At 40.8% G+C, this 12,589-nt stretch overlaps 1 protein-coding gene across 1 annotated transcript in view; it reads left to right on the forward strand.

Annotated features, from left to right (window-relative positions):
• Window positions 1-12,589, forward strand: part of LOC118560031 (baculoviral IAP repeat-containing protein 6-like) — a gene marked incomplete at its 3' end in the record, with an annotated part of 50,001 nt that overhangs the window by 31,314 nt on the left and 6,098 nt on the right. The window contains exons 11-15 of the mRNA XM_036130662.1: window positions 1,679-1,828; window positions 1,938-2,163; window positions 7,351-7,511; window positions 11,555-11,686; window positions 12,051-12,182. Coding sequence (XP_035986555.1) covers window positions 1,679-1,828; window positions 1,938-2,163; window positions 7,351-7,511; window positions 11,555-11,686; window positions 12,051-12,182 — 801 coding nt within the window. The remainder of the gene's footprint in view (window positions 1-1,678; window positions 1,829-1,937; window positions 2,164-7,350; window positions 7,512-11,554; window positions 11,687-12,050; window positions 12,183-12,589) is intronic.

Below are 12,589 nucleotides of genomic sequence, written 5' to 3' on the forward strand. Positions count from 1 at the left end.
ACTCGAGTCTTTTTGCCCAAATGCAACCCATATCTGTCTTTTTCACGGCAGTGTGAACAGCCCAATTACGATCTTTTCACCCCCCAAAAAATCTGCAGACTAGGTGCTAAAAGAGCCTGATATCTGATCTCAGATATTTTTCAAAGCGTCCGCAGTCTGAACGGTTATGTCGCATTTATCAGTCTTTCACGTCACTCTCCTGGCTCTCACTACACATCCACACACAGTAGTAGCAGTTAGCACTCCACTAAAGAAGGTTAATAGCTGTGTTGCTTTCTTTTTACATTATTTCGTCTTGCTAAGATATTATCGGCTCCCATTGCTCAACAGCTTTCTAATAAGAACAAGGAGAGATGCCAGCTGGTATCTGTGTTTTTAAAAAAAAAATTTCTAGGTTTCTTTTCAACAAAACTTTATTGAACGCTTCTAGAAACAAATACATTCACCGTTACTTCTGAAAACAGCGCCCTGCTGTGTGATGTCTGCTGTTATCTGTGCCTGTGGGTCACTTTATGGTCTTGAACCATTGAGATAGAGGTATGATGGCAGTCGCGTTTAATAGTAGTATGAACGGACCATCCAAAAAAAAAAATCTGATATCAGCAAAAAATCAGAATTGAGCTGGAGTACTGTCCAGACTATAGCTGTAGATTAAGCATTTGGCTGTGACCCATTAACGTGTCACTGCAGACTTTTCTTATTTAGTGCAAATGTTCATGACAGCTGGGTCTTTTTAGATGGGTTTTCTTTGGAAATTGAATAATTTCTGTCCAGGGCTAACATGTTAGTAGCTTTGTCGCTTAAATATGTGTTTTTCTTTGTGGCATGATCTATGGAGTTCTGCAGATGCAATAGAAGGGATAATAACCTGAAACTCCCTCTTTATGTCCAAGTACAACAGTTTGTCTTGTAAAGATTCATATCTTTGCCACAATTTTTCTTTTATTTTACATTAAATTGGTTCACAGGCAGTGGTTTCATCACAGATGGGTGATAGTGCTTTAGTGTCTTGTATTTGTGTAAAGATTAGGTCTTAGTTTGATTCTGAAATACATCGCAATGCAAACTGATGTGTGAAAGTCACCACTTCCAGATGTTTAAACTGCTCTGACGGATGCCTGTCTGTTACTTTTCAGGTGCTTTCTTCTAATTTGACCATTGGTAGATTCAGAATGATTTGTGGAATTGTTTTAAATAATAATATAACCGTTTGCTCTTTTAGAATAAATAAATTTTATTTCCATGAATGCTCTCTCACCCATAAGACACATGCATTTTTGTAACCCCTCAAATCTGCTACTGACAGCAAACATGAAAAAATATTTAAGTATATTGTGTTATCATGACTTGAATTTGTGAAAAGCTCAAAAATGTCATCCGCTTTTACTTTGTGACTGACTACTTTTTAAAATATGTTTTGGGCAGCACTACATATCTATTACAGAGTAAGCTATTTCTAGATAATCATGGTCTAAGATGTTGTGGTGTGGCTAAAAGTACTGAATAAGGCTGCAGTGCTATGTTAGAAACGAACAGCTGTTTTTAACCATTTAGTATACTATGTACTTGTTGACCATAGTCAACAGAAATGCTTCCATTGGTAAGTTTAACTAAGTCTTGGTAGAATCCTTTATTTCCCTAAACGCTTTTGTCATTGTCTAAATTTTTTTCTCTGAAGGGGGAGAACTTCATTTCCTTCAAATTGGAGGCGTTTGTGATGATGCAGATGATGGGGATATGTTTATTGACGGCCCCCTTTCTAAAGGGAGTGAGCCTCTGCTTGAGGGGGCCAAGCCCTCCTCCAACCCATCCAGCCCTGGGATCACAGGTAGGATGACGTGAATGAAAAAATAAAACGCTGTCATTCACTTCATCATATTTCAAATAACAAAGCATGTTGTATTTTATTTATTTATTTCAAATATCCTTTTGTGAAGGAGTGGACCTCCTTGTGGACCAGCCTCTGACCACAGAGAGTCTGGCGTCATTGATGGAGTTAACGCGCTTTGAGACATTGACACCGAGGTTCTCTGCCACTGTGCCACCATGCTGGGTCGAGGTCCAACAGGAGCAGCAGCAGCGCCGCCACCCGCAGCACCTTCATCAGCAACATCACGGAGATGCAGCCCAGCACACCCGCACCTGGAAGCTCCAGAGTTACAGGTGGCTCTTCTGGCAACATGTCCTCCTTTAAATTTAGAAGCATCCATGAATATATTTGACACTTTTTATGTTTTGTCATTTATTTCAGATTTAATTATTTCGTGAATTAAATTGCTGATCTGAAAATTCTTTGAAATCTTTAAGTTTTTCATGTTTTACTTTAAAACATCTTTTCAAACTGCAGAGCAAAGACATGGCTGAAAAAAGATCATCTGCTTTAACATTACATCAGCAAAATGGAATTTGGCCAGCAAAATATTTTTTTGGCCAAATTCCATTTTCCTCCACCCCCTTAGTGTACTGGCACATCTAAAAAAAATTTTGAATATTGCGTAAAAGTGCAATATTTTTTGGAGCAGTCATTTCAGAAAGTGACACCGTTATTTTATAGACATTTATTACACAGAGTAAAAATATTTTAGGCTTTCATTTCTCGTAATTTTGATGATTATGGCTTATAGGGAACGAAACCCCAAAATATAGTGTCTCAGAAAATTTCAATATCATATTAGATCAGTCAAAAAAGGATATTATATTGAGCATGAATGTCAGGCTTCTGGAAAGTATGTTCATTTCTTATGCACTGAATGCTTGGTTGGGCTCCTCTTGCATGAAGTCCTGCATCAATGCACCGTGGCATAGAGGAGATCAGCCTGTGGTTCTGCTGAGCTGTCAGGGGAGTTTGCTGGCCATCAAGAACAGGAACACCATGGTCACTGGACCAGCCTTTGGTACATTTGGCAGGGTGGGCCGGTACCAAGCAACATGGATTCTGTGCCTCTCCAGACTCTGGGACCTTGATTTCTGAATGAAATGCAGAATTTACTTTCATCTGAAAACGGGACTTTGGACCATTGAGCAACAGTCCAGTTCCCTTTCTCCTTAGCCCAGGTAGCTTGTAGCCCATATGTAGTATTCGTCTATGCATAGTAACTCTTGATGCACCATCTCCAGCTTCAGTCCACTCCCTGTGAATCTCCCCCTAATTCTTGAAAGGGTTTTACTTGATTTTATCTCCCTGTTGCTGTTGCAACACACTTCTTCCTTCCACTAAATGTTCTGTTGTCCTGCTTGGATCCAGAACCCTGTGAAAACCAGCTTCTGCGGCAATGAGCTTTTGTGTCTTCCTCTCCCTGTGAAGGGTGTTGATGACTTTCTTCTGGACATCTTTCCAGTCAGCAGTCTTCCCCATAATGGTGTCGCCTACTGACCCAGAGTCAGAGACCGTTGTAAAAGCCTCAGGAAACCTTTGCAGGCGATTTGAGTTGATTAGCTGATTAGAGTGTGACACCATGAGTTTCCAAATAATTAACTTTTTCACAGGATTTAAATTTTCTGGGACATTGAATTTTGGGTTTTCATTAACTGTAACCATAATCATCAAAATAACAAGAAAAAGGGCTTTGAATATATCTCTCTGTAATAATTCTGTATGAGTTTCAGTTTTTGAGATGATTGGCAAAGAATATTGCCCTTTTACACAATATTCTAATATTCTGAGGTGTATCTGTAGTCCTACCCACAGGCAGCCTGCCAGACTCGTATCAGTCTGAAAAAGCAGCTGGTAGAGCCCAGTTTCAAAGGCAGGACTAACATGGTCAGGCCAGCTGACAGCTTTGCTAGGGCCCGGGACAACGCAGTCTTTTTGGGCCCCCCCTCTACACCTGCCGCCAACACACACACACACACACACACACACACACACACACACACACACACACACACACACACACACACACACACACACTAAAAAAAGTCAACCTAACTGTATTTACTTCATGCCCTGGAAATCTCTGTATTCTATACTGGATATTTTCAACCCATCTATTGAATTTAGTGCACTAGTTGATCTTTTGTTCATAAGAGAACAGCAAGCACTGCAGCCAAAATATGGCCTTTTTATGACCTGCTGTATATTAGCCAGTCCTTAAGCTTGATGTATCATGAAACTGTTGACCTTCTGGGTTTTGTGATTTTTATTTTATTATTACAATTAGATAATAATGATGATATTATTATTATTATTATTATTATTATTATTATTATTATTATTATTATTATTATTATTAACAATAATGTTATGTTCATAATGTTTTTTTCCTAATCCACCTCTTATATCTTTCAATCCTTATGTCATTTTGTCTGTGTTGTGTGCACCTGCCTGTTGCTTTAATCCTATAAATGTCCCCGTCGTGGGATAAGTAAAGGATTAGTCAATGTTATCTTATCTTAAATAACCCTTTTTAAAGGTATACTATGCAACCGGGGTTGATTTTCCAGCGAGGCTCCCCCCAGAGGACGAGAGTAAAAGTGCACTGTCATAAAGATGCTCAGCTGTTCTGGTTTCTCCGTCAAGCCAGGCGCGGTTGTTTTGAGCTTAGCAGACAGGAGAAGGCAACGAAAAGTAAAAAAAAAACGGCAGTACAAACAATGACTAACACAGTGAAAGTATGAACATCAGGGTTTCCCGCAGCGCTATCTTGGCGAGGCGGCTGCCTCGCCAAACTCACGCTGCCGCCTCGCCAACATTAAAAATAAAATAAAATAAATAAATAATAATAATGATAATAAAATAAAAAAAACTCGATATGCTTGCACGTTTATTTGACGTTAACATGCGGTTCTTTGTTGCTTTCGCGCGTGCATATAATGAATGGCAGGGCAAAAACACATGGAGTTCTCGCCGTAAAGCAAAACCGACTCTCGCAATGCACCAGACTTCTGAGCCTGTGTGTGCGGGCCGAGGGCTCCTGCAATTGCAAGTACAGTATTTCCCCCACAGACCACCAGGGCGGCCGAGAAAACCTTTGTTCGACCTAAAATGACTCATTTAATCATCCAAAACGGTATGGAACACATTAATTAACTGAAAAATGTTGCATAGTATGCCTTTTAATAGGATATATGTACTGGGTTCTTTCAAGGTCTTAATTACATTTTCTGTATGGGCTCCATTAACATATGATAGATAATATATTTGAAAGTTAACATGAACTGCTGCTGAAGATGACCACTCTGATCTACCTGGATGTTCTCTGGAGGACTGAAACGCCTCAGTCAGTGACGTCAGTCTGTGGGTCTGGGTCTGTCAGGGCAATCAGAGAAATTTCGTCTCCTCTCTCCATTTCTGTTGCTCGACATTTTCTTGTTGATGGTTTTTCCAGTGCTTATATAAATTTGTTATATTTCCACTGAATTTAACCGGCTTTTTACAAACCATACAGCCTGATTTCATTTACGGTATTAAAATAGAGCCAAACAGTGCTACTATCCCTCTTCATGTTTTTTTCCGCTCGTGCATTCCCTCTCTCTCTCCGAGTCTGATTTGAACAGCACCGCGGATGTTTGTGTTGAGAGCAGAGTGGGTGGGCCGGGCTTAGCCTGCGTGCTGATTGGCTGGCACCGCTGAGCAATGTAGGAGAGGGGAGGGGGAGCAGGAGAGTGCCGTGAGGGAGACTTTGGTGCAGCTTCTGCAAGCAGCGCTCTGGTCAGAGTGTCAGTTTTGGGCCCCCCCTCTGTCCTGGGCCCGGGACAACTGACCCGTTTGAACATGGTCAACGTCAACAGGTTAGAACCGATTAGATAACTACAGATGGGACGCAAAAAAACTCCAAGTGACGCGTTCTGTTTTTGTAATTTGTGCTCTGCAAAACATGTCATGCAAACTCTCCAGTGAGCAACTTTTGCCTATTTTGTCTAAAAAAATCTGAGGCTGCATGGTGTGTAATTCTGGTGCTGAGTGACGCGTAGTAAAGTCCCGCCTACTGCACTGTGATTGGTCCGGTCTGTTTTAGACCGGAGAGTATGGAGCCTTACCAGACTCTCTTCCACCCCCTACATTTCAGTCTGGGTGGCCAGGTGAACCCACAGGTATAGCCCCCTCACATGGAGGGGGCTATACCTGTGGTGGGGATAACCTCTGGCAGGGATAAGTTGTTTGGCACAACGACACCTGACACCTGTGCTATCCTAGCGCAGCAGGTCTTGGTGATATCACAGTAAATTGGGCAAAAGTCAGGACTATTTCTGCCCTGTGATGGACTGGCAACCTGTCCAGGTTGTACCCCGCCTCTCACCCATTGACAGCTGGAGATAGACACCGGCACCCCTCATGAACCCAGCAGGGATAAGCGTGTTAGAAAATGAAGGATGGATGGTCTGGGCTATTTATTTTTATTTGCCATAAAGATATTTGCCAACTAGCGCCAGAAAATGCTATTATTGGGCTTTCTTTGTCTGGAAACAAATGTTTACAACCCTTTACGGGCGCAGCTATGATGAACTGGTTGAACGCGCTCGGCTGATAATACAGCGATCTGATTGGCTGAGCAGCAAAAATCGAATCACGTGACCTCTTGTACCAGAGCGCCACAGTTTAGATTTTTTATCAGCAATAACTTATTAATGTGCAAGTTAAAACGTGGGAACATTGGTGTTTTGAGATCACTGCTATGTGTAGCAACTTGTCCAAGTGGAAGAAAGTTGCCCCCTGACAGTTCATATGAAAGTTCTTAAGGAGATGTCCTACAGATTCTGGCCCACGGACTACAGCTCACCATTCAGATATATAAGGAGCACATATAAACCAGTTCCATTCAGAAATGAAGGAGTTTAAGGTTTCACATTCGCAGTTACTCATTAAACATGTTTCACTCATTAGATCATTAGTAGTATTCATCCAATAAAAGTACCCCTGCAGCCTTCAGCTTACATGGTAAGCGGGCTGAATTTCTCTAGCACTTCTCTACTCTACACACTAGAGTCCCATCCACCCAGCCACATTCCCCAACACACACATTCATACAGTACCTGCCTACAGTGCACAGATTGGTAGGCAGCCTTGCCCAGGGGAGCATTGACATGTGACAAGGGGAAACTAGAACTGCCACAGTCGTCCTCTAGCCCTAGCCATACTGGTAGGTAGAAAATTAACTGCTTTTTCAGACAGTTATGCAACTAAAGGAAGAAAGAAAAATGTTATGAGTAAGAATATCAATGTCCATAAATCATGGTGGATATCATCAATTATGATGATTGGTTGCTGCAGGCCTTTTTCAGATCTAGAAGAAACTCCAAATGCATTTGTTTGAACAAAGTGATCTTCTGTTTTGCAAAGAGAACATTTCTCTAAATATTAAAGTATGATACATGACTTTCTGTTCATAATGAAAATGTTGTCCTTTTCAGTTCCAGTTGGGATGAGCATGTATTTGAGCTGGTGCTGCCTAAAGCCTGCATGGTGGGCCACGTGGACTTCAAGTTTGTCCTGAACACCAACATTGTCAACATTCCTCAGATCCAAGTCACTTTACTGAAGAACAAAGCACCAGGGCTGGGAAAAGTCAGTGGTGAGGACACTGTTTATTTACCAGCAGCCATACCCTGTAAATGTCTTTATTTTGTGGGTGGATGAAGTGTCATGGAAAGATTATAGTTATCATTGTTTTGGTTAAGGTTGAAATCACCATTATTTAAAAGTTTACTCATTACTCAACAAATAAAAAATAAAATGATTCACATGTACTTCAGCAATGTCTGGAAAACAAAATATTAGAATTACTTTTCATTAAATAAATGAAACGTTTTTAAGCCTATATTTTTAAATTGTTCTTTCTAGGGAGGAAAGCAAGTTGCCCGGAACTCTCTTTTCCCTTTCATTCTAGTACTGTTTACCGATGGCCAATTGTGTGAAGTTGTGCTTTTTAGATTTCACTTAGAATAATGGTTGGGGAGTATCCACATCTGAACAGTCGAAGGTCAGAAATTTCCCTGGTTCCTCTATGACTTTCCCCTGGAGCCTGCTGTTTTCTCACTGGAGAGCCCATTAAACCACAGTCCTTTGGGGAGGAGTCTGAAGACCTGAGTGGTCTGGAGGGTTGATGCCCTGATAACAAGTCTGTGATGTATTTAGGTGTTAAGCCATTCAGAGATTTATAGACTAACAGAAGGATTTTAAAGTCTATTCTCTGAGATCCAGGGAGCCATGGAAGGACTTCAGCACCAGGTCCATGTTCTCTACGTTCTTAGTCTTAGTGAGGACTTCAGAACCAGGTCCATGTTCTCTACGTTCTTAGTCTTAGTGGAAGGACTTCAGAACCGGGTCCATGTTCTCTACGTTCTTAGTCTTAGTGAGGACTTCAGAACCGGGTCCATGTTCTCTACTTTCTTAGTCTTAGTGAGGACTTCAGAACCGGGTCCATGTTCTCTACGTTCTTAGTCTTAGTGAGGACGCGGGCAGCAGCGTTCTGATCCACTTTTTAGGCAGACCTGTGAAAACACCGTTGCAGTAATCAGTTCTACTAAAAATAAACGGATGGATTAGCTTTTCCAGATCCTGCTGAGACATCAGTCCTTTAATCCTGGAAATGTTCTTCAGGTGATAGAAAGCCGATCTTGTAATTGTCTTTAGATGCTTTTGGAGGTTCAGGTCTGAGTCCATCACTACACCCAGGTTTCAGGTCTGATCAGTGGTTACTTGCTGTAGTAACTGAAGCTGTGTGCTAACTCTTGATGGCTCCCTTTTTTAACCCAAAAATGATTACTTCAGTTTTGTTTTTATTCAGCTATAGAAAGTTTTGGCACATCCATGCATTGATTCCTTCTAGGCATTTCCTCAGAGCCTGAACTGGTTCCTAGTCACCTGGTGACATGGTGATGTAGAGCTGTGTGTCGTCTGCATAGTGATGGTAGCTTGTCGTTTGCTATAATCTGAATGGGGGGAGCGGGGAAATATTGAATAGGAGGGGCCTCAAGATGGACCCTTGGGGAACCTTGCATGTGATCTTTATTGTCTCTGAAGTAAAGTTACCTACTGACACAAAAACCTCCCTGTCCTTAAAGCAGGATTTAAATCAGTCAATGCTAACCCAGTTTTCCAGACGCTCTCACAGAATGGAGTGATAACAGTGTTAAATACTACACTCAGGTTCAATAGTACCAGCGCTGTGGTTCTTCCACAGTCTGCTTTATGTGGATGTCATTAAATACCTTTGTTTTTACTAATTTATCATACAAGACTGCACAAAGCTTGTGTTCAGTCTTTGATTTGGGAGGGAGCATGTAGCAGTCGTGTGCAGTTACAAACTACTAGCCAGCTTAAAAAGTTCAGTATGCCCAAAAATGATATAGTATCCTTTTTTTCACTGTTAAACTGAGTTTTTTTTATTATTTTTTTTATTTTTTTTTATTTTTTATATTTTTTTTTGCTGTCAAACTGAACAGTGTTTCTTTCATCATGACAAAAGCCCGTCCTGAAGACTAGTTCTATAGAGACTTTACAGTAAAAATAAATTTTTATATCGGGTCATTGATTGAAGCAATTCCCATAAGTTTTCTAGCTTTTGACCTATCGACTGAATTAAATGCATGCTCATTCAAAACTGAAAATAGGGATATTTTACTCATTTTTGGACTTTAGCCACCTTTAAATTAAGTCTTTTTCTGGCAAGCATAAGACTTGTAGATTTTCAAATGGAGGTGGTCTAAATGATCCCAATGTGAGGAGTTCCGAATGCACTGTGCTGCATTCTGAACTCTGGAAGCTGTTTTTCAGCACTGTTTCTTGTTTTTGGCGCCTACAAATAAGATGACTAATAAAGCAGTTCAAGGTGACTTTTGTGTTCTTTACTCAGTTGTTTAAAATGCTACTGAAACTGGTCGGGGAAAAATCTATGCAATTAAATGTGTTGGAAACCTGTTGGCATCTTTCCGGGTAGTTTATACGTGATGCAGAAATGAGACACAACGTCTAGAGCATTTTTGCTCCGTGCGGCTTTTGCTCCAAGCTGGCACTATTTTCCCTCAAATCTAGAGGGCAGCATTGTGCTCCTACGCCAAGCGTATCAAACCCCGCTACATGTAGAAGAAGAAAACAGTCCTTTCCAGCATTTTAAAGCCTCTTCCTTTCTTCCAAGAGTCACTTCGATTTCTGTCCAGGAATGAATAAATTGTTGATCACAGTGATCTTTATTGAGCGAATCATAAAGATGTTTATATTTACGAACCGCTGCGCGAAGGAGCTCTTGCTCGTCTGCCATGTTTTTCTGCATGGGACTGTCTGCATAGTTAGGAATGTTCCTAGGAGCGAGGAGCAGGAACTTTTAGCTGCACGGAGGGGCGTAGTTGCCAGAATGACGTAATATGGCTGCGTGAACCTCGTGGATGCTTCCAGGATAAACCAGGTTTCAGTGTTGGATTCATCAGCCCAGCTTTAATGTTGTTGGACTGCCCCTGCCTGTATTTTTCTACACTTAAGGTTGAATGAACTAAAATGGACCATTCACTGTAAAAACTCTGACAGACTTTCCTATATGTGGAAAAACATGACTTTTAGACATCAACAGCTGTAGATTGATTTTAAGCAATCAGAAACTTAACACTCTGAACCAAAAAAAACATCTTGTATTTTTCATTGTTGTGTAGAGCCTCAAAAAGCCTTGGGAGCTGTAGATAAAAGTTAGACTAGCTTTAAAGCACACAATTCATATGAGGAAGCACACGGTGATGTTGAAGTTCCATAAGCAGACAGAAAAGTATTTTTAAATTCATATGCAGTGTCTTTTATTGGCATTTTCAGCATTTGTAATTTTGATTTCTCAGTAATGCTAATGATTTTGCTTGCCGTATGTTTACTGTTGGGTTAGGAAAGAAATTCTGAATTATCAAACATAGTAAACCATTAAACAGACATTGAATATTTTGAACCATTAAAGGAGCTATAAGTAAGATATTTACTGTAAGATCAACCTAAATCGTTCTTATTTGTCAACCAGGATGGAAGTATCATTCCCAATAAATAAACGGTCCTCTTCATCAACAATGTTTTAGTCAAGTTTTTCTCCTTTCAAACTTAGAGGTATGGTCCGGAACTAGTTCCGTTGAGAGTAGCCTGTGTTTACTTCCTGGTTCCTGAGCCAATCCTATGAGAGTTCCCAGGGTTCTGAAAACAGAGCGCAGGATTTGGTATTTTATCTTTGCAGAAGAGCAGCAGCCTGCAAACATGGAAGCCAGTAAGAGAAGCGGACTAGAACATCATAGACCTATCCTGTGCAAGTAAAAATTCAGTGGAGCTGGACAGCTGCAGGACCATTGGCTAAATGTTGGGTCTCTGTGAAACTATGTGTTCCTCTGATTTGAACTGCTAGGTGTCATTATTACTTATTGTTCCTTTAACAACCTCAAATTAAGTACCGCATCTGTTTTTCAGTTGCACCTTACAATAAATCAGATTTCCCCATTAAAACTGTAGCTAATAACAGTGGTGAACTTTTGCATTTAGTCTGTATCAAGATGGATTCAGCTGAAAGGAACTTTTTTCTTTTCGCTATAATGAAGTAAAGCGATGAATTTATTCTGACTGGTATGGTGAATTTAAATCTGAACTTTTTGGCAGATACAGCAGTGGACCGACAGATCGCTTTTCCTCTCTCAAATGTCCTCCATGCCAATGGGGAGAAGAACAGCCAGCCTCTTCTGCATGACTTCACAGAGGACATCCACTTCATGGACATCGAGGAACCATCAGGTGAAAAGAATATGCAGAGTTCTGGATCAGTCTAAATATTCTGTCTGTCTGATCGACCTGAGGAAAAAAAACTCAGTCCTCTACACGTATTCCATGTGTTCTGTTGTACACAAGGTTTTAAAGTAACCGTGTTTGTTTTAATGAAGTACATTTTTTAAGCACAAATACATTTAGGATTAAGGATAATTTTACTTTAGAGGATATAGCTCTTGCTAACCAGTGATTCAATCTTGTTTTTTAATAAGTACACTCTGTAAACTCTGCTAAATTGAAGAGCAAACTTTGTTTTTCTTTTATCTCTGAGGTGGAGTTCAGATTTCTGAACCAGTTAAAGGCCCTGATGTGGTATTTCTGTCCTTTGCAGGCTCGGTGCTGTGTCCGTTCCTGGAGGACCATAAGGAGGATATACTGTGTGGCCCTGTGTGGTTGGCCAGTGGGCTGGACCTCTCTGGTCACTCAGGCATGCTGAGCCTCACCAGCCCCAAGCTGGTCAGAGGTAAAGCCGACACACACACACAATCTGCTGCTTCACGCTTAGCCTAACGCTTAGAGCCCAAACCTGTCTTTCCACTTCTGCAAGTTAAACTGTTGACAGATGGCAAAAATAGCAACACAAAGCAAACTCTGAAGGTGTGATCCAGTGCTTGCTGTTCCTTGTGTTGATAAATTGCCATTGTCAGAAGCAAGGGTTTCTTTTTTGGCTTAGTAGATTTTTACGTGTTATCGCTTTGTGTTTTCAACTATCTTGTTTGCTGGTCGTCTCTTGTGGAATGTTGTAATACTAGCTCTACTTGTGAGTTGATAAAGTAAAACTTGCCTTTTGTTTCTGTATTGTTTTATGGGAACTGCTATTTAAATGTGAGGTCACCTACAGCCCACGCTCTAGGTGACTGGGGCTGGGGG

Source organism: Fundulus heteroclitus, unplaced genomic scaffold (genome assembly GCF_011125445.2).
Source record: "Fundulus heteroclitus isolate FHET01 unplaced genomic scaffold, MU-UCD_Fhet_4.1 scaffold_37, whole genome shotgun sequence".
NCBI classification, from domain to species: Eukaryota; Metazoa; Chordata; class Actinopteri; order Cyprinodontiformes; family Fundulidae; genus Fundulus; species Fundulus heteroclitus.